This window comes from Ischnura elegans, chromosome X (genome assembly GCF_921293095.1).
Source record: "Ischnura elegans chromosome X, ioIscEleg1.1, whole genome shotgun sequence".
NCBI lineage: Eukaryota > Metazoa > Arthropoda > Insecta > Odonata > Coenagrionidae > Ischnura > Ischnura elegans.
The window spans coordinates 13564348-13588288 of record NC_060259.1 but is presented as its reverse complement, the minus strand read 5'-3'; the positions used below and the strand labels follow the sequence as shown (position 1 = coordinate 13588288).

At 38.2% G+C, this 23941-nt stretch overlaps 1 protein-coding gene across 1 annotated transcript in view; it reads right to left on the bottom strand.

The window, feature by feature from the left end:
- The window catches only part of LOC124171874 (serine/threonine-protein phosphatase 2A catalytic subunit beta isoform), a 50927-nt gene that overhangs the window by 4924 nt on the left and 22062 nt on the right, over positions 1-23941 (bottom strand). The window contains exon 4 of the mRNA XM_046551253.1: positions 8144-8316. Within this exon, the coding sequence (XP_046407209.1) occupies positions 8144-8316 (173 nt within the window). The remainder of the gene's footprint in view (positions 1-8143; positions 8317-23941) is intronic.

The following is a 23941-nucleotide window of genomic DNA, read 5'->3' as shown; positions in this document are numbered from 1 at the left end:
TTGCTTTGAAAATGGAGAGCGTCAAAGCGATATTGCGTGGAAGTTTAAACTCACGATGCCTTATTCTGAATAAAGACGAAGCTAAAATATCAGTGACCTCAGCCGCACCAACTTCAACCAAGCGGTCTACACATACGGAAAGTTCATGGTGAATCAGTACAAAAAGACGAGAGTGGTAATCGCTCCGAGACATTTAGTGAAAGCGGTTGGTTCCAGAATTTAAACGGCAAGCAGGTATTTTCAGTGCGGCGATATCAGGTGAATCTGCAAGTGTTGATAGCGCAGCCACCACAACATTTTCTGATGAACTCCAAGCTGTTATTGAAAGTGGCTCCTTTCCCCCTCAACTAGATCTAGTGTTGACGAGACGATATTCTTTTGGAAAAGAATGCATTCTCGTTCATTTATTTTCAGGGAAGGAAAACCTGGGTCAGGTTTCAAGGCATTTAAAGACTGTTTCACGTAGCTGCTAATGACTCGGAGGACTTCAAATTAAAATGATTTATCATTCATAAACTCCGCTAGCTATGAAATGGCATTTAAAGTAGCATTTTCCTGTCATTTCCATGAGCTACAAAAGGGCCTGGGTGACACAGCAGTTGTTTTTAGACTAGTTTGAAAAATCGTCAACTGCCGGCAACGCATTACGATCCCCTGAGATAGCAGATGTTAGCCCACCCGCACGACAGGATGGAATTTCGAAAGCACGTAAGAATTTTTTTTAAGTGAATAAAAGTCTTTGAATGCGTGAATACTATCTTTAAAGATGTTTTAAACTATAAATATTTATAGAAATAATGTTTTCTAAGGCTTTTTATGGGAATATCCAGCAATTAATTTGAATTCACTTTAAGTTTTAACTCAAAAGCTATTGTCATTACTTATCTACAGAATTTCTATGCTAAAAGGCTGTTGGCAAGATTTCCTTTTTGCAATACTTTCAGACCACCAATTTCAAAGGTTCGTACTCAGCGCTCATTAAGTCGAGAACTGGTTTATGGGACTGGATGCTGTCAGCCAATCGGAGCTCATCCACCAAGGGCAACTGGGCTTGAGGAATCTCTCCAGTGCACAGAAACTCGGCGATCGGAAAAAATTCATTTTTTTCAAATCCACCTGGCCTGAAAAATTTGAGACCTTTAGGCGAACCCCCGACCTTAGCTCAATTGCAATTTGGGGCGAGGGTCCAAATTCGAAAAATTTAATATATTTATGGACAATCCCTAAAGATTTTGCAGAGTTACTGTTCTCCTCGAGCAAAAATTTTGTCTATTTTGACGTATCTGCCACTGTTTAGCCGTAAAATCCCAAATTTGAGTCGGCATCCGTGAAGAAACTATTCCAATGCCCAATATTTTGCACCTCGTTGCTGTTAAACAAATTGATGTCACCAACTTATAGAGAAGAGATGAAGTAATTTTAGATCTGAGAACGCAGGCAAGGAGCCTACAATCTATGAGGAGGCCTCTCAAGTGACTATGAAGGTGTACAAACTGTGGTGACATGCTTCTCTTACGTAATTTTTGTGACTAAATGGATTTAGCAGTACCACATGAAGTACTAAAACTTGCAGAAAATGCAAATGGGCCAAAAGAAGGAAAAAAAGGACAATGAAAATCAAAACTCAAACACTTTTAAAGGACATTTGAAATTATGAGATATTTGTGCGTGCGTGCGAGTGCAAGGAGGAGCATTCATAAGGTTCCCCTGAATGAAGGAGCATTTTGAGAGAGGAGCGGACAAAATGAAAGATGATGGCTGCTGAATTGAATCCTAAAGAAACACTACAACCGAGAAAAAAAAGTGAATCGTTGGAGAGCGCTGAGTGAACATCGTCAATTCATGTTTGGCAAAATAGCATAAAAAATTTTCTTCAACAAATCATCCGAAGAAAATTAAACTGATGAGAAATCAGCCGATTCGTATCTCTAGGCAAGGACTACCTGCTGGTGATATAGTGGGGAGACACCACGGTACCTTTGGTTACTGACCTTAGCACTCTGGAAATTCAAAAATAGACATAAGAAATACCTACCGGTAAGCAGATAATTGAGTTAATTTTCCGTGATAGTTCCTACACTGACAATGCTGAAGCATCAAATACAGTGGAACTTGGTTAGTACGTTCCTCCTTAGTACGTTTTCCTCTTTAGTACGGCGATTTCCCTCGGTCCCGGTACCATCCGAACAAAATACAGGTAAAAGAATTTGGTTAGTACGTTTGAAAAAATTGCGCTTTCCTGGTTAGTACGCTCAATTGCTTGCCGTGACGCAACCCGCAATTCGTTCTCTAGTGTCTTCTTAAGGGTCGCAAGCGTCTGAATTCATGATTTAATTTATTATTATTAGCCATTAACATTCTTCCATTCATTCCACATCTCTTTCTTCTACCGTAATTTATCCAAATGCATTTCTGAATTCTTGTGACGTGCTGAATAATAAAATGCGGCCATTTTTCGGGAATGTCTGACTATGAAAAACTACAGCCAATAAGAAGCCCCAATTTTCCCCACCCCGAGCTCCTCACCTTCTGTTGCCATGGGAGTGCCCACTGCTGCGCACCAAGTTCGTGAGTGGGCAATTGTTGCTATTGCACGAGTTATCATGATGATGAAATGAGTCTTAACGGTATTAGACAATTCCCACATTATCTTAAGCAGTGCTGCTCCATAAACTCGACATCGTGCGTATTTACTTGACTACTGTTGCGGGAGCAGACGATCCTCTGGATCTCCACGCGAAGCTTAGCTTAAAAATACTTGATCTCGGAACGAAAGCAGACGACATTAGACAAATTTTGAAAGTAAATTTCAACTGTTTAATATAAAATTTTCTTGTAATTACGTCGTAATCTAATAATCTTGCGTGTCATCAGTCGATATATCGATCGATTTTACAATCGAAATGGTATAATTCCAGAAGCGAATGTCTACGGCTGTTGTCGTAATTTGAAAGTCAATATAATTTTGCCCAATTTTTATGATGTTTAAAAAACCAGTTGACTTACTCCGGGTTGTTGTTATATTCTCCGAGTACGCTGTGAGAAAGAAAAATGACTTGTCTTCGCTTGTCTGAGCTTCACTCGTCCTCGTTCTGTAAATATATATAGGATAAATCACGGGAGATAGACGCCGTAATCATGGAATCTCCGGGATGTCCATGAAAAATTGCGATTTTTATTCACATGGTATTGTTTTTCATGGTAGCGCTCATTTTCTTGATTTTAAATGTGAAAAGAGTTCAGGAAGGCGATCCTATGAGAACTACCGATAGTAATTGTAATTATGACGACTTTTTCACTGATTGCAATAACCCCGACTGCTATTATTTACTTTCCTCGTTAGTACGTTTTCCTGGTTAGTACGTTCATTTTTCGTGGTCCCTTCAGAAACGTACTAACCAAGTTCCACTGTATTAGTTAGACTAAAAAAGAAAGACGCACTTGGAGTGAATTTTGGTGCATTTGGGGGATGGGAGAGGCAAGCGCAAAGACAACCTTCACCTAAAATCCATTTAGTTACAGCTGTCGGACAGTACCAGAATAGGAGTGCATATCCAACGTTCGCTCACCTTCATAGCCACTCGAGATGCCTCTTCATACACCGTACGCTTCTTGCCTGCATTCTCGTACCTATTAATATTTCATCACTTCTCTAAAAGTTGGTAACATCAATTTTTTTAATGCCGACGAGGCACCAAATACGAGGTGCGGTCAAAATGATCCTCCATCATCTTCTCCAAATGCCCTTTTCCAGACACTTCTGAGTTGGAAGATGCTTGGTATTCGAAGACTTGAAGCACCAAACCCTTTGCTTCCGTCAACATTTACAACTTTAATGCGTACCTGTAGTGCTTTCCCCTCATAAAATCACTATATCCCAGCCAAGCTCTCCATGGAACCATACTCTTCCAAACTCAGGTCATGTGAGGGGGTCACTACTATGTCCATTGTTTCCTTGAATGCATCTATAATGGGGCTAATTTTGAATAATCAGTCGGTCAGAGGGGTGTTAGAGTTAGAGAACGTAGATAGGTTCTCGTTGATTTGAAGGGCTTGGAGAATTGACATGAACTGATCATGCGACTTCTCTCTCCTGAGGCAATGCAAGTCATATAAAGGATGAGCTTTTCAATAATCAGATAAATGGGAAATTCTGACAATTCTTGTTTGAAAAATAAGGCCAAAAAGTGGGGAAATTCTTCTATGGTTAGTTATTTCCATCTAGAAATTTTCCTTCAGGACAAGCATTGCTCATTTTATATCCTCGGATGTATATATACTCGGGCCGGATCAGTTTCTCCGAGTTCGGCGGCGTGAGACTGGGTTAGGGGAAGTTGATCTCTAAGGCATTTTTTGCTGGGGATGATGCCAAATAAAATGCTTGTAAGGATTTCTAATATTATGGAAAAAATTAAGTAATGAGTCTCTAATACAAATGTTAATGAACCTAAGGATGGGGAAGTCTAGCTATTATGTATGAAATGTATACACCCACGCCTCGTATAGCACAAGGGATGCGTTCCTTGGGGTCTTTGTGCTATTCGAATTTGCGATATACGAGAGCATTTTAGCATTGGGAAGATAGGGATGCGTTCCTAGTACCATAGGTATTTAATATCGAATTTCCTCTAAACCATATACATTCCCAAAAATAGCCTTAGAAAACCTTATTTATATAAATGTTTATTGTTGAAAATATCTTAAAATACATTAGGCACGCATTTAAAGACTTTTATTCACTTTAAAAAAAATTCGTACGTGCTTTTGAAATTCCCTCCTGTCGTGCGGGTGGGCTAACATCTGCTATCTCAGGGATTCATAATACATTGCTGGCAGTTGGCGATTTTTCAAACCAGTCTAAAAACAACTGTTTTGTGTCACCCAGGCCCTTTTGTCACTCATCGAAATGACAGGAAAATGCTACTTTGAATGTCATTTCATAGCTAGTGGAGTTTATGAATGATAAATCATTTTATTTTGAAGTCCTCCAAGGCACTAGCAGCTACGTGAAACAGGCTTTAAATGCCTTGAAAGCTGACCCAGGTTTTCCTTCCCTGAAAATGAATGAACGAGAATACATTCTTTTCCAACACAATGTCATCTCGTCAACACTAAAAACTAGTTGCGGGGGAAAGGAGCCATTTTCAATCACAGCTTCATCAGAAATTGTTGCTGTGACTGCGCAATCAACACTTGCAGATTCACTTGATATCACCGCACTGAAAATACCTGCTTAAATTTCTGATACCTGCTTAAATTTAAAATACCTGCTTCAAATTCTGGAACCAACCGGAGCTCTCACTAAATGTCTCGGAGCGATTACCACCCTCGTCTTTTTGTACAGATTCACAATGAACATTCCCTATGTCTTGACCGCTTGGTTGAAGTTGGTGTGGCTGAGGTCACTGATGTTTTAACTTCGTCTTTATTCAGAATAAGGCATCTTGAGTTTAAACTTCCGCACAATATCGCTTTGACGCTCTCTATTTTCAAAGCAATTGACCTCTTTCAAATTCTCTTCCAGGTTTATGGTTTTTCTTGATGACTTCTTGATTATTCTCCCTGCATTCCTATTTTTTGCCATTGTTCTCTTGGTTTTTACGCTGTATGGCTCCATCGAAATCACCTTCTACTGCTGCACTGTATTCCTGAGACGCAGAGAGCCTATGACTGCTGGGAGGGAATGAAGCCATTGTGTTCGAGACTCTATAGCGGACCTTTTTTATGTGTTGATGCTATTCGTACGCAACTCGGCCACCACTCAATTTCTCCCCAGTGAATACAGATGACCTTTAAGGCTTTAGCATAGACCCTCTACCTGGATGTCAATCGCCCGATAACCTATGACGGCAAACATCACTTCTCAAACTGTATTGCTTAAAAAAAAACTCATTTCCACTAGCTCCACGCTTAATTAGTGATCTAAATTAACTATTGTCATTCTTTTAAGGAGACGAGATAAATTACTTCAGTAGGCCGGCTATCGTGACCCAATGACGAGTGATGCTTTTGGCCATTGCAAAGCAATGGATTGATTAATATATAAACAAAAAAGAAGATTTGAGGCAAGCAATACTATTATTATGCGTAAAATGATAGCAATTTCGCATCTACTTAGCGCAAGTTCACGTATTATCATGAGAGCATTTAAGTTTTTTGATTAGGCTACACTGCGTTGCAATGTTTCCCTGTGGAACGAATTTGCTCTATATCGAAATTGCGCTATACGATGCATGGTTGTATAGTAAAAAATTAATTGCTATGTGGAACCAGGATTTCACTGAAGTTATGGTAAAATGTATGCAAATATGGTAGTGCAGCAGCAAATAAACATGGTGATAAAAACAAATTTTGCCATGATGAAATCATGGCAAATGAAATTCACTCGGAAACTTTAAAGGCATAAAAAAGGAAGCATTTATTATTTAACGTAAGGACTGAACTACACATACCTGGAGTGTGTGCGAAATTAGGCCACCAGCCAAGTAATTTACCGCGTTAGAGCTAATTGACACTAAAAATAAATATAACAAGGGAAAAATATTTCCATTCCTTCTCGTAAAACCAATTAAATAAACACATGTTAATCATTGCGTGAAAAGTCATAAAGAAAGATAAAATACCTTGTAAAAAGGTATCTTACCTATCCTCATCAACTGCAAAAGGATCTTTTTTTATTTCACTTTGAATATTTGTAAAAGTTTTTTTTTAAGGTATAAGAACAATGTGAGAATAAATTACTGTTTCCTGCATTATAAAATGAAAGTAATAATGAAATAGATTGTAAAATCCCACCCCAGAGACGTCCTTGAAGTGCAAAAACCAGGTAAAATAGAAAAACACAGAAAAAGCAGAAATTTTTTTTTTCGGAGCTTTCCGCACAGCAAACGGGCGAAGAGTGGTGACTGACCCTCTCCCATACCCTAACACTGGTGGCTGGCACTCAGGGCAGAATATAACGCAAAAGGGAATCATAACGTAACCCTTACGTCATCAGCCACTCGGTAGCGACTGCTATGACGTAGACGTTACATCATGAGCATGGAACGTGTTAACACATTCAAAGTGGGCCCAATTTTCATGAAAGTCGTCAGAATCAGCCGATAAAATGTGAAAGAAAAATAGAGAGATGTTTTTGCACCATAACTTCCATTACTGCTATTTACAAACAGCGCACACGGTTCGAAAGAGGGAAGCTTGCTGAAGGCCATGCACACAATCGGAAGACTCGGAAGTGGATGCTAGTCACGTCAATTGACGTGCTCCCTGCTGAATGTGTTTAACTATAGTGATGATTAAGAAGCCCTTGCACCATGGTGGCTAGTAGCATGACCCAAGAAGACCTACAGGTCCATATTTTTACTCCCAGTTCAGGATAACTTTCCTCTTAGTAATGAATGTTGTAACATAACATAAACAAGCCACCATATTGTTTTTATATAATTTAAAACTGACAATGGTAGTGAGGGACGGGGGGATTGTTGTGAAGGATAACGGGGAGTTGTGTATAGAGAGTTGAAGGAGGCAGACGTGTTTAAAGGAAGGATCGGGATAAGGACTAAGAAAGGTGGCGGTGTAGCAGAGAAAGGAAGAGAAAGCAGAGAAGGGGAGGCGCCTACGAGAGGAGAAGAGAGCGGGAGGAGAGGACTATAGCGGAACTCAGGATCCACGCTGATGCAGTTCATGGCGGTGGTTCAGAAGTGTGGTGGTGGTAGATATAAATGGAATTGTGATATCATGGTGGCTTTTGATGTTGGTTTTATGCTCTAAGTTTCAAAATATAGAGTTTGTTTAGAAGTGTATTGGAATTATTTGTTTATAAAGCAGCGAAGATTTTAAAAAGTTACAATGTGTAGCCACAAGCGTAATGTTACAGTACGAAAAGGTGCGATAGCTTATGGTTACTGTCCTAAGCCACAGAACCAATAATGCACAAAATGGCTAGGAACTAAAAAAAAACTTGTATCACCAGTTGAAAAAAGGATTAGTACATACTAAAAACAATCTACCAGAAAAAGCATTTCATCAGACGATTTAATCATGTTTTGAGGCTATGAACCTACTTGGATAAAGGCGCAGAAGTTGAGCTTTGCACTCAATATGAGCCTAGGGTAAAATGGTGAGGTGAATCAGTACGGCTTACCAGTTGAATCCTTCCATAACCAATTGATGAGCTCTTGACACAAGTGTCAGCCCATTGGAGTGGTTGAACGTTTCAGAAATATCTTGACCAAAGGTGTATCCTGCACCACGGGGTGATATGCCCCAGCCACCACGATCGTCAGGATCAGACCAGAGCAAATCACACATTGGACCCTGAAATGAACAATATCATCAAGGATAAGTCTCCAAATGATGGCAACATACAATTGCTGAACTTTTTCATTAGTATGCCTTTTGTTGCCAATGGCTTCATGATGTTATCTTTACTATCACTTGGGGAACTATCACTAAGGTAACTTTTTTAGGAATAATTGGAGCACTCTACTCATTCCACAGCATAAAGTAATTTGCTTCAAACAACTCCCAACTTTCAGTACACCAAATCCAGGTTTCAATAGCTTGGAAGTCCTACATTATAACAGACTGTGGTTCAGTGCATTAAAATTTTTCAAATTTTTCCACCACTTTTGATTTTATTTCACAGGATGAAAATTACCACTGATAATGAAACAATGTTAGGGTTTGTATTCCTATTATCTTCAAAAGACATAAAATCCCACACAACAACCATAATATTTGACAAATACGCCTGTGAAACATGTTCTAATGTTACTTGAGAGCACTTAGGGAGCATTTCCTGGGAGCAAACAGATTCGAACATCATACGCACAAAAGTTCAAACAAGGAAAAAATATTAGCCTAGTCCTAGACCCAAAACAGAATAATTTATACAGAGTGCTCCAATTCGTCAATTCAAAGAGGTGCCTCATTTTTATGGATTTTTGGTGGAGCAAGATTATAAATACTTCAAGACTTCTGCAGATTGTCAATTATAGATCAGGCTTTCTTATACCAAAATTCCAAGTTACAGGAACGAAAACTGCGGGAATAACAAGCAAAAATCAAGTTGGGCAACTTGATTTTACACACAAAAAAAGGGTACTTTTTTTAGAAAAAATTAACTACCGGAAATACTACAGCATGAAAATTTTTTTTAAGCAAATGATCCAACGTAGAAATAAACTCTCTTTCATTTGCTTTTTGTTGCATTGAAATTGATTGCCTCGTTTAGATTATAGAGCTCCTCATACTCAGGTGTCTTGCTTTTTTTTTTACAGGCATTAAGCAACTTTTCCCCAGCTTCATTAGTCCTCCAGAGGTAGGAATAAGAATGCATGCCTCTATCAACATCCAGTTGAATCACCATCAACTTATATGCACTCCATAAATATGCTTCAATAAGATTCTTTTTGGATTGACCTAGGAAATCAAAATTTGTATACGGAAGACTTATTAATGGCTCACTTGGTTGTCATTTGCTGGGGTTACAGAAAACATCAAGTTGCCATAATTACAAAAAACCCTTAGTCTTAACACCTTGTGTACGGATGGCGAGAAATTCTCGTCATTTTTTTCCCGAACGTTCCGGACGGATGACGAAGATTCTCGTCATTTAGGCGCGTCAACCTAAACAATTTTAAAGCCTACAATACGTATTCGTTAGTACATTTTCAGTTGTTGTTCGTTATCCATAATGAATTGATGCATCATAACGTTCGATTGGGTAAAGTTATATTCTAAACATTAGCTTTTTAACCATGTTTAAACCAAAGGCATTACGCCCTAATAGGCACATATTTCCAATCTCAACACCTCCACCCAGAATCGGCATTCCTAGGAATTTGAATACCCCGGTACGCAACGTGTTAATGATTTTATGCAGCTTAGAATTCCGGATTAACACTCTTCTCTTGTATCGTTACTTCAGTTACTTTAAAGATGCAATGATGATAATTTTTTAAGTCCATAGCCATCAATACGTAACTTTTACAGAATAAAATTGAAAAAATGCATCAAAGACACTGAGAAATGCATTAAATAGAATTATTAATGTTGGCAACCATCCAAAGTAACATAACAAGTGGGAATGTTTTTAAGTTATTGAGATCATAATTCTCTTAAATAACATTTGCAAATTGCGTACCATTATTAATTTTACCTGACATTTTTTAGATGTTTTCTGACCTTCTTTGATATAATTTTTAATTGCTGCATGCACGCCTTCTAGTGAATTATGTAAAATTATATTGTCTATCAATGAGAATCTTCATCACAACAGACTAAAAACAAAATATTAAAAAAAAAAAAAAACTCATTTCATTTTTATTTTTGTCCCCCCCTAAAAACCCTTCAATCAGGGTTATACAGAATATTTTCTTAAATTTTATATTCACTGAATACATATTTTATCATTATATTCACCAAAGGTAACTACACTTTATTTTATAATGTACTAAGAAAGTTACCAGTTTTAAGTAAAATATTAATAGGACATGCACATTAATGTGTTCTCATTGTATCATGCCATATTTATAATTCTTTCATAGATTTTATGACCTTCTGATTCCTGCATATGCAAAATTAAAATTATTTTAATTGAAACTTAGAAATTGAATTTAAAAAAATTATTGTTTCAGTTGAGCAATTGCAATCTGATAGAACTTATTTAAAATTATTACATATCAGTCAATAATTTCCTTGGATAGTTTTCTCGTACGTTAGCAATGGTCAACCTCTACACAGCAAGCCCCAAAAAAATTTCTCCACAGCAAAATTTTTTTCTGGTCCCAAGAAGTTTCTTATACAGATGTTTTACTGTATATTATCAAAAAATATGATAAAAATGTATTGTCTCAGCTTCTTCTGATGAGGCAACATCTTTAAATTTTGAGCTTATCCCATAACACCGAGATAAGATTTAATCCACACAGGATTAGAAAAATTACTTGAATCATTTAGAACCCTGGTACAGTGGAACAGCGTTAAAGCGAGTAGAGGCTATTGCAAGACCCCCACCATAACGAGAGAAAGCCGTAGCACCATCAATTGACCCTATGAATAGCATGTAAAACCAATCCATTTTTACGAGGCCCTTTTGGTGTTGTCTGTTGCCATAGCGAGTTTCCATCATTGGAAAACCTTCACCAAGAGTCCCTCAACTCTGTAATTGCTGGAGATCTGTTTGAAATGAAGTTTACATGGAGTGCTCAGTCTCAAATTCATGTAGTAAACCGTCATTTGATAAATAAGTAGTTCATTTCAGTGAAATACTGTGGCATTAACATTTGCGAATTTTCGTTCTTTCGTTCCTTGGGCAGCAGAGGGCAGTCGAGAGCATACCCGCACGTCCCCGAGTTGCGTGAATAGAGAGCATTTGAAGGTAGACACTATGGCCAATCAACGCCAAACACGCCTAAGCGAGAAAATGAAAATATTGGAGCAATGCAGAACATGAAGAGTGAGGAGGAGCTTTGTTTGGGTGGTTTTGCCCACTTCAATCTGCGGGAACTACTGACATAGGGGCTATGCTTAAGGTTAAAGCAGAGTATTTCAGTGATGAATTGAGAATCGAGAACTTCAAGTTTTCGGACGGTTGGTTATACTAATTTAAAGCTTAAAAGTGTTATCTCCCTTCATAATTGCTGGTAATGCCCGAGATGTAAATCCAAAGCCGTGGAAGAAAAGATTCCGATCCCAGCGGAATATCTTGGGAAGTATTTCCCATGTGATATAACGCAGACAAAACGCAACTCTTTCACAACCTAATCCCTGACAACACCCTTGCAAAACGGGTGTTTCTCACAATGATGCTTCTAATTGCAGGTAATGCGCTTTTAGCGATGACATATGTGAAAAGCTGATCCTGCACTTTTAGTTTATTAAATTAATAAAATTTTGCATTCTTTTTCATGTTTCGCAGTCATTATTGAGAACGTTTAGTCAGTAAATTCATACTTGTACGTTTTGCTGGCCTTAGGGTCCTCCAGATGCGTATGCTTTTTCATTTCTTTGTTGCATATCTTACCCATGCGTGTTATATTAGTCGCAGCTCCTTACAGCTTGCTTTTATTTTACTTAAGTGATATCATTATATATATATTATATATATAATGATATATTATATCTGCGTTATATTTTTCATGAAACAATATCAAGATAATATCTTTTCTGATATTACCAATTTTAATTCAAATCTTTTTTATTGGAGTGCCGTGGATACACTCAATGTATTGTTGCAATGACATCTCAGGCATAACACTCAAAAATGGAACTTTTTGAAACGTAGGCAATTTTAATCTCATCATTAAGAATGTTTAGCAGACTTTTCAGTGCAGATTTTGAAGATATTACATTGGATGATAAAAAAAGGTCTTCCGAGGCAGGATCGTTCTAACACCTTCAACCTTTTTCGTCTGTGGAAACAAATGCAATATGTTATTTCACGTAACTTCCGTGAAATGTACGGGAACAATAAACATACACCAATGGAAGCATTTGAGGCATTAAATAACTGCAATTTTGTTTCATCACCAATAGTTTGAAAATACAGCAAAAAATAACAAAATATTAGATTGATCACGTAAATACACAACGTAATATAAAAATGGCTTCATCGGTTATGCATTGGGATGATGTTGACAAAGCAATGCTTTGCATGATTAACTGGACTAAAATTACCAAAAGGATGAATACAAGCTCTGCTTTTAGTTCCTGGCACCTAAATGAAAACAGGTCTTCATGAACGCACTTGTAACATAGCTCTACCTTCCCTTCCCTCATGCATTCGCAGAGCTGTTAACTTCTTAAGTCTATTCAGAACAGAGTAAAAAACACATGTAGTTTGTAGGGAGTCACACAGCAACCCTTACCTAATAACCCATTTACATTTTTGAAAAATCTTACATTTAAGCGGTGTGGGTTGGGACGATGCAATATTTTACATGGAAAATTAAGACCCTCACCTATCTACCACAGGATGAGACTTGTCAACACAGGAAACTCAGTCTTCCAAGCTCCAAAATTCCTGACATGTTCCTCCCTAAACTATGCTCCCTCAACACAATTATTTTTGATTTTCAGTGGTAAATTTACCATTTACAGGCTTTAGAAAAAATATGACAGCAGCTCAAGTTGAGTTTGTTTGGTGAGTAAATGAGAAAGATCAATTTGGTTTGAGTTAAAGCATCAGAAACACCGAAGTTTAAATTTTCTGAATTCATAAGAAAGCCATACGATAACTTGGCAAGTGTTAAGTCCACTAAACATGGTGAATGATCATACAAATGAAATCACTCACCGTGTATTACAGAAAAATACGCAAATGAACTTATGCACATGATCATTAAGTAAAAATTAGAACATGTTCTATTTTGCTCGCATGATCCAGAGAATGATCACATGGTCATTCACCATGTATAGCAGCCTTTATGAACACTGTGATAGTTGACCCCAATGAATGAGCCTTGATACTGTAGGATAACTCTTTGCAAGTTTGCAAGGAAACCCATTAGCAAGTGACCTCTGCCCGATAATGTGTGGAGCTGCCAGCCTGTCCAAGGAACACGCTTCCCTCCACCACTGATCACTCACTGATGGCAAAGTGTTTTAGCTGACAATGAGTGAAAAAGAGAGGACCACCATCAGTTTTCGGCAGCTAATGTTCTTTTGTTTTCCTAGTTTCTTACCCCGAAAAAAAAACCAACATTTACCCATTGCTCCCTCCACACCACCTCAACTGTAATGGCTGTAGGAAAATAAGTATATAAATAAGGGTGACTTCATGGCTTTGAAGCAACAGGAGCTCCTGCACTATAGGAAAATTTTACCCATCTGCGTAGCTTACACCATATTTACTGACGAAATAGTGCAAGCTGCGTAGTGAAGACAAATGAAAGGTAAGAAACATCAGTACCTAAAATCAGCCCGATAATTTGTAAGATAATTTCAGCCAGATACATGAAAAAATTGCACTAACTCTGCAAACATTAATAGCGAAAATTGTTGCCTTGATTATTTATTAGGGATGGTCGGATCGGATACCTCTGATACAAATATCCACAGATATTGCCTTCACTGGATACTTCGGATCCAAATTTGCTGAAGGCATCAGATCCGGGTCCAAAATTTTGAATTAATGCTTCAGTGAATGCTGTGTCCCTCAAGAGGGAGAAGAAAGAGTTCCCATCCTTTCTTTACATGCGCCGTTGCACTGCGATATTTGTCCTACTCATGAACCATTTTCTTTAAAAGGTCTCATAGGTCTCGCATTTTCCAAGATACTCCCACCTCTCCTTTCCCTAACCTTCTTCAGAACTTGCCATTTCTCCACGCCTCCCCATCCCCTTCATCTCCCCCTCCCTTCTCTCCACTTTTTATAAAATATTCCTATTTGGACCCTGAAGGTTAAGTAGTCACATTGACAATTTTTAAGTTAATTCTGTGGAAGATTGCATGTCATTATTCTGATTTCCCCAAGGTAAAATAAATTAAAATCCTCCCCGTGCAAAACACAACACAAATAATTTGCTATCAAAATGTAACTCTGAACCTGCCAATGAATATTGATAGCCAGGGAGGTATTAATGAGTCACTACAATTGAAGTATCCCGGACAACTATTACAGGGAACCACATTTCTTTGCAACATTGCATGCTCTTAGGTGGGTGCCAAAGCCTTTCATATATTCAATGCAACAAAAGTTGTGGAGGTGTTCTTATTATTGCAGTACCGATTCAGAGAAGAAAAAATGTTCCAAAAAGGTTCAGATGATTACAGCCAATTCTGCCATGGCTTGAACCGTACCACTTTTCTTTTACAGAACTGTTTGGTTTTGACCAAACCCCTCTGCTGCCAAGAAAAAAGTGTGAATCAAGGAGCTGTAGAGAGCTGAAGGGGTTCAAATGTGCTTCACATCCATTCATATCCTTCCATTCCCTCTCACCTTGATAAATATTGAATTTAAAACTAAAATACAGTCCACTCCCCGTTAGCCAGGCTAATGATGCTAATGAGAGGCGGCATGAATAATTGGAAAACACCGATAATCCAAACTTTACTTTTATTTATTGTAATTTTCATAATTTATGTAAATCAAACAATGTATTAATACTTATGTACATGGTCTATTAATTTAGATTGCTTTCCAGAATCGTTAAGAGCTTCCTTCCTCTTCCTGACTGCAATCTTTTTCACGGTGACTACATGATTGTATTCGCATTCCTACCGCTACATGTATTACCTCGTTTCCAAAAACCACGCATCCGTGGCTGTGAGGTCACGGATTCAGAAAAGTGGTTAGCACAAATCCTTCGAAACCACTGCGCGATGTCTGAAACTACACTGACAAGCAACATGCCATGTTGTCGCGTCTCCTACAAGTTGCCCGGCATGCAACTGCTGCGGGATGCAAATCCGTAATCATTGAGCCCGATCCCGCACCGCGATGCTTGGAAAAGAGGAGCACGGAACTCCTGTGAAGGCAACAGGCTTGCAATAACATCATCGTGCTGTGGCGTTTACAGTGCACCACGACTTATGGCAAAATGTCTACACAGGCGAGTGGCTGGCTATAACTCATGCTATTTCAACTTCCACTTCCACCATTGCTTTCACTTCTACTATTCCATTCCTCTCCAGTTTGACCTTGACTGGTAACTGCATAAACATGCCCGAGTGTGGCGAAATCTCCGATTCCTTTGGACCGTATTCAACCGCATGCAAGGCCACAGCAATAATTGTGCATTTTCGATATGAAAAATACAATTAAAGATCGTAAGTAACATTCCTCTGAATTTACGAATGTTTAAACATTGAAGACTCTTCTGAAATTAATCAAGAGTTTTTTTCCCACCGCTGATCGTCATCTACAATGCTAGAGCAGACATCCAAGTAAACTTGAAACATTCCTTGTCAGCAAGTAGATTAAATAATTCCATTTTAGGAAGGGAATTCTAATGGAAATAATTAGCCCAATGTAGCATTGCATTTAAGAAATACCAATACCTTGGTGCTTTTGCATGTGATCTGATTTTTTCACATAGATCGCAGAAAACTTCGAAGAACCGTGAACTCATGAGCGGATGATCTGCAACCCGGATAAACCGCAGCCAGATAATCGGGAGTCTGCTGTACTCAAATGTGGACCATCCCTTAAACTTCCCCGTGAAAAACACCTCACAGTGAAAGCAGGTAAAACAGACCCAGTTCAGTGAAAATTGTAGTGTTCCCCATAGAGGAGTCAATACAAGAGCAACCATATAGTCTACAATTTCACTTAGAGAGTAACAGCAGAGTAAACTTTTTGTAAAAACATTAAGCAAAAGAATTACTTTCAAGACCAAAACAAAGTGGAATGAGAGACCAATTTTTAACTTTCTCTCAACCGTTTAGCACAACAAAATGGCTTTCACCTATTTACCATAGTCAGTGACTGCATCAATTACCCTAGAAGCATATGTATGTGGTTCCAGAAAATGTATTACCACACACTTATTTCATATTAAATGTTATGAGAGAGTGTGGTAGCATAGTAAATTGAGTGCTTGGCTGCTGATTTAAGGGTCACAGCTTCCTATTCCTATTTGGGTGGAGCCTTCAGACACGCTCACATAAAATCCTTATGAAAAGTTAGGTGGCCCACTGAAAGGAACTTGTCCCCGTACCCTGAAAGTGTGAAATTCAAATGCCAGTGGCTGAGTCAGGGATGAGCTCTACCCTTACATACCCAAACCAACCTTAGGGCTTAATCACCAAGTAAATAACACACTGAGACAAATGTCATAACTGATATGTATTCCTTAGATATGGAATTCAAGGGCAAACATAAAAAGTTTTTTAATTCAATGGCTACCTTAAGTCATTCTACATGCTTTCCTATTGACATTTTTTGCATAGAACTAAGGTAAGCAGAAGCAATCAAGCACAGAAGGACAGAGCTGAGGCTGTGATCACAAAAAAAATTCTGTAAACCTTGACATATACATCATGATACATTGGATTCTCGTTAATACGAACAAAGGTATAACAAAGTTCTCTGTTTTACAAAGTACATCGTTGGTCCTGACAAAAAGGCTAATCCAATGTATAGTAGAAGAAATGTTATTATGTAATTATTCTATTACGAAAATACAAACTTCATCCCCCTGTCTCGGCGGTTATAAGATGACCTTTATCACGAAGTTTCATGGGTAAGCATCGGCATTTAGATGGATATACTGAACAGCATGTCGTAAGCAGTGCGCTTCGTTCAAGTTCTCCTCGTCACTGTGCCTCAGAGCGGCAATTATGGTTCTTTCTTCAGTATGATATACTTTAGTATCCACACAGTATCATATAATAAAGCTTCAATTCTGTGGAATCATATGGACCCACTCATTACCGTTAACTAATAGGCCATAGAGTTAGTCCTTTCCTTATGAAAATTTGATTTACGAACTTTTAGAAACACGAATTTTTGAAAAATTATGCAGCATCCGAAATTATGAATTTCGCACCTTTGCAGTTGGCCAATGCAACGTGGTGTGGCATAAAGGAACTCACACATTTACGACCGTATCCAGAAACCTCACTACAGCTAGATACATCAACAGATGATGACGTAGCTGCTATAGCGGCCGAGCACCGCTACGATCACCCGCTGCAAAATCTAGTGAGGTCCTTGGCATGCTAATCGCTACAAGTAATATGGCCATCAGGTTTCGTCTGCTTATCGTCTCGCATTTATAATTAATAATTATTGATTTTTAAAGGGCTATAAGTTCATGGTAACCATTCCTTATTACATAATAATATAGTAAGAATGTTTCAATAACTGACTTATGCTAATGAGTAAATATTTTACCTAATTTAACTACCAATAACTACTGTCAACAATAACGTGATGAAACCTCTTCGGCTTCACCGTTTTAATTGCGATTAACTTCTGAGCGGGCCCTATCATGCCTTGAAAATCATTTATGATTAAAGAATAACAAATTAGGAACATAGTAATGTCTCACCTTGATGCTTGTGAAATACTTTATTACGGAAAATAACTACTGTCAATACAACTATGCTGAAACGTCTTCGGCTTTGCCATTCTAATAGCTATTAACTTTGGTATAGACCGTGGCTTGCCTTAAAAACCATTAATATTATACATATAAAAGTGCCTAAATAAAGCTGCAATCACCCGCTTAGTGCCTCTGACCATCCACAATTTGCGTAAAATACTCAAAACAACAAAGTCGTCTTCCCGTCAGCTACCTCCATACTCAGTTACTGCTAGTTGAAGTAACGGCAGTTCCGAGCCATTGAAAATCCTGTTCAATCACGTGTACACTTACCAATAATGATTTATGCTGTCACTAAAATGATGAGTTAAAGTTTAAGGGAAAGGTCGATGGAACTGGCATATTGCTTCTCCATCCGTTTACAATAACTCATGACATTATTCTCATAATGAATTTGACATGGCTCTTTGGGCGTTAAAATACAATACATATATCTATAATATTACAGTAATGTCTTATACATCCAGCTACACCAATACGATCGAGAGTTGTACGATTATATTTGTCAACCACAATGACGAATTGCGCTAGTGACACCAAGGATTATTCAGCAATAAATACCATTATAAGAAATAATGAGTACGCAAACTTTTCTTTATTATCGTCAAGAGGTGTATAATTTTCACTTTCAATTCAGCAAATAAAATGAACGCACTTAGCAAGCACACTTGTCCAGGAAGAAGTCCTAATGTGCTTACCTTCGTTACACCGTCGTGTCGATGGAATTCGACCTCCACCTTCTTCCATGCCATAATCTTTAAAGAAAGACACACAGCATCCGTTTCCTTGCACTCCAATACAACTTTCCTATCAATAATTAGTTTTAAAATCAAATTCTTCTCCAACGCCGAAATTCCACTTCCATCCCGTTTCCATTTTGCTTACAAACAAAGTCTCGTTGAGATATTCGTTATTCAATTATTGCCCATAGTTCCTCTCAATGTCCGCATCTAGGGGCAAATAATGTCGCTGCATTCGTCTACTTCATCAACCTAGCCCAAAAGAAAGGTGGCAACACTACGCCCCACCAATTTGTAGCGATTAGGAGTAGTGAGGTTTCTGGATATAGCATTCAGCAGAGCGCACCGCTGCAAGTTGAGGCACGGTTTCTGGATACGGCCCTAAGTAAAGTCTGAACGAAGTATCAATTAATCTGTTGTGAAGTCAGCATTTCACCTCTTCTTCCTTCCTGCGGACAGTGAATTTATTTTGGCTCCAGCCACATCGCAGGCGCAGCTACAGGGGAAGCTCAGTTTTGCGAATACAGCTTTTTACAAGAATCCCGTTTTTGTGAGTGATAGTTTTGTACCGCCAAATGGCCAATGTTTTACATGTAGAAAAATCTGATTTTGCGAGGTCAAAAAGTTTCTTCTGTTGGGTACACTTGGTTTTGTGACAGATATTTTTTGAGGGCGATTCACCGCTGAGCAAGTATTAACTATTATGCTTTTTATTATCTGTTTATTACACAGAAAATAAAAAAAGTTTGTCAGATCTACACTTGGTTTTGTGACAGATATTTTTTGAGGGCGATTCACCGCTGAGCAAGTATTAACTATTATGCTTTGTATTATCTGTTTATTACACAGAAAATAAAAAAAGTTTGTCAGATCTACAACACCTAATGCCAGTTACGTCGAAGCATATGATTTACGGCCTTGAGTGCACTCTGCACACTCCTATTTTGCATTCTTCTTTTGTTTGGCGCCGTTATTAGTGGGAGGGGAATGGGAGGAAGATGACAGTGGGAGAGGGAGATGTGTTACTGTTGGAATACATTTGTCATTGTATAAAATGAAACAAAGCCTTATGCTGCTTTAATAATTAAAATTCATCCCTTTCACCATGCTTTTGTTTTCTATGGTGATTCCTAATTTCTCAGGTAATTATCGTTGTTCATGTAACACGGGCCCTGGAGATGGCAGTACTAAAGCATAGCACAAAAAATGTCATGGTGCCCAGGGTGCCTTCACAGTTTCGCGCTGCGTTGACGCCGCAGCTAGCGAGCCGATCAGAGCCCATCTTTGACAATTGATATTGTCATGTTGCCAGCTCGCTGCATCGTCGCAGAAAAATCTGGCCGTGTGTCTGCATGAAGGTGGCAGAACGCTGGCAAATTCAAATTGATGTTTTTTTATGGGAAACTTAGGTGTACAAATATGCTGGAGTGACTCCAATGGGAGTGACGAATGGTATTAATTTCCATTATTCACTATTATTTTAAAGTTTTAAGCAAGGATATTTCGTATCTTTCCGAAATATAAGACAAATGTTAACCCTAGATTAGGTTACAATCACTGAGGTGCATAGATTATCATAACACATACCCGTCCATGGTATCACAAGCTTAATAAAACGTGAGAGCTCCTTTGCTGGTCACTACGGTCGTTTAAATTCCAATTTATATTTTATAATTGTGCCCTCATGATCTGCTCAGTTGAAGCTATTTAGATAACATGGCTGGAGCAATCTGTTTGAACAACAGTTTTCATACATAAATGTTCCTGATAACTTTTCACATTACTCATGTTCACTGAGCATATTTCATTTGAGACTTTTCGTATGCAGTACGCTCCCGAATATCCGGGCTAATGATGGGGAGAGACGGCACGAATAATTGGAAAACACGGATAACCCAAACTTTTACTTAAATGTCTAGCAATGTTCATTATTTACCTAACACAAACAATATATTCTTATTTATGCAGGTATTCTGTTATTTTAGAGTGCTTCCCGGACTCATGAGAACTTTCTTTGCTAGTTCGCGAAAACCACTGCTCGACGTCGTAAACTACTCTGTCAGGCACCACACCACGTAGTTGTCGCATCTCGCACAAGTTGCCCAGGTTGCAACTTCTGCGGGACGTGTATCCATGATCACGAAGCACGGGTGCACGCTGCTAGGCTTGGAAAACAGAAACACGGTGCTCCCATGAATGCAGCTAGTGAGCGATCGCTTCCGTTTCATGAAGGGGATTCTAATGCAAATAATAAGCCTGGTGTATCCTAGCATTAATGCAGTAATGCCGATGATCTTGCGACCGATTTTATTTTTTTATAAATATCACAGAAAAAAATTGAGCGAGAGTGAAAACCATGCACGGATAACCTGCAATACGGATAAACCGCAGCCAGATAATCAGGAGTCTGCTGTATTCCAAGATAGTAAATATAACTTAAAGGTCATAATAATGCATACGCACGGGCCATCACTACATACATGATTAGCGACTTTATGGTTGGCATATTAACTTCCAAAGCAATTAATATTTAAGAAGAATATTTTAAGAAATGAAATTGCGTGAAAATGCACAAAAAATCATATTTATTATGCGTTTGGCTCAAAATCATAAGATGATATGCTCCTGGGCTGATTTTTTGGAGCCAACGCTATTTGCCTTTCATTTGTTCTCGCAACGCAGAGCTGCAAAGGGGCAAAATTTCTAGGTGGGGCGGGAGCTCTCGTGGCGTTAACACAACGCATGAAGGTGTGAAGGCACCCCCAATCGACTGAGGTATTTACTAGTGTAAATAAATACTTAACTTTGTGTACTAACTTTGTGTGTAACTTTGTGTTTTTAACTTAGTGTAAATAATACTTTGCAGGAGGTTATTGAATTTGAGAAATAGAAACTGCTAGGAATACGTGCCTTTGCGGGAAATATCTTTGAGCACCGCATCATGCCGTATTTCAGTGAACGTTTCGGCCAATTGACAGATTTACTGGTTAATATTCGAAAACTGGACAAAACTGATATTATCGTCTTAACATATTCCCAAAATTATCCAAAAACTTCCTCCGCATACCAATTATATTGATTCCGACTAGTTCCACTGTTTTAACAGATTTATTCGGCGATCAAAAAATATAAGAACAGGAATAAAATCTACAAAACTGGAGGAATTAATATTTTATATGATTGAAAATCTCCTGTTTCTTCCTTTAAATATGTTGATACTCAACCAGAATGTGCCTGATATTGACTCTACCTGTTTAACTTGGTTAAATAGCATGGAAACAAAAGAAAAACTGATAATATGAACAATTATAGGACTTCAGTGGGTTAATTCAAAACCTTCAGATGCAATGAGCACTCGTTTTCACATTTCTGAGGGATTATGAGCACTCATAAAAATGGGCTTCTACTGTAGATCAGTTCGTTACAATTGTGAGTTAATGCAGAATTGTAATGCAGTTTTGCTTTCTGCAGGACAGCCAACTTTTTGATGTCTTGCATAGGTTTATTAACTTACGAACAAGGTCTCCTAACATATCTTGTTCGTATATCTAGGATTTACCGTATTTGTTCATAATTTATCTAGTTAATCGAGTATATCATACAAATGACAGTGAGCTATTCCGCAGTGTGACCATTGGTACAGGAGATTGAAGAGACATGGAGTATAGGTAAGGTAAGTATTTAGCGATTATTCCTGAATGAAACACTCTTACGAAGTTTGTTTGTTGGCTAGCGGCGAGAGCAGCAGGGATGGACACTGTGCTACCCCCTCCAATCTCGTAGGAGTGCTTTGGAAGGTGAAAGATGCTGGCGAGATATGTATGCTTCATTGTTCTGTTAAGAGGAAAGTTCCTGTGTTATCTCCACAAGCTACACTTTGTAAATGGGCAGAATATTACGACAAACCCGTGTTTTTCAATTTAAAAGTTAAGTGTTTTTCACAACGTATTTTAAGACATAGTAGCATATCAAACACATGTTTATACTTTTCTGAACCACCCTTGCCCTTTATTTTGCATTAGATGTTATGTTGGAGCTAGCATTCTTTGTAGATAAGATCAAAGCTTTAACTATATCAGATGACGTTATGATTTTACCTATCTGGGAGCACATAGCAACGCAACTAGTTTTTAGTGTTGACGAGACGATATTGTTTTGGAAAAGAATGCATTCTCGTTCATTCATTTTCAGGGAAGGAAAACCTGGGTCAGGTTTCAAGGCATTTAAAGACTGTTTCACGTAGCTGCTAATGACTCGGAGGACTTCAAATTAAAATGATATATCATTCATAAACTCCGCTAGCTATGAAATGGCATTCAAAGTAGCATTTGCCTGTCATTTTGATGAGCGGCAAAAGTGCCTGGGTGACACAATAGTTGTTTTTAGACTGGTTTGAAAAATCGGCAATGCATTACGAACCCCTGAGATATCAGATTGCCCACCTGCACGACAGGAGGGAATTTCAAAAGCACGTAAGAATTTTTTTTAACGTGAATAAAAGTCTTTGAATGCATGAATACTATCTTTAAAGATGTTTTAAACTATAAACATTTATATAAATAATGTATTCTAAGGCTATTTATGGGAATATATATGTTATAGAGGAAATTCAATACCCAAGATATATGCTACCAGGAGCGCATCCCTATCTTCCCAATGTTAAAACGCTCTCGTATAGCGCAAAGACCCCAAGGAACGCATACCTTGCGCTATACGAGACATGGGTGTATGTAAAATCAAGATTTTGTATTGACGAGGTATTGGTATACTTTTTAGGATAAACCTCAGATATAATTTCATTTTCTTGCTTGGACGTGTTTTGACTCTTGTTACAATGAAGTTCATGAGACCAAAAAACCGGACATTTGTAATAACGAAGTTCACATGAACGTTTCTTTCAGCAATCTTAAAAAAAAATATACTTTGTCAAAATTTCTTGTCCCTTCAATCTTGCATACTTATAGTATCACTGCAAAATAGCTTCAGAGTCAAGTGTATAATATATGCCACAAAACTACCGTATTAGCATATGTAAGAGGCGCACCCCTATTGTGAGCATCGAAGCTATTAAGAAAAAAAATTTTGCTGCGTTTTTTTTTTATCCTATCGTGCAGTGTTGCAGACGTATGCCTAGAATTTAGACAGTTA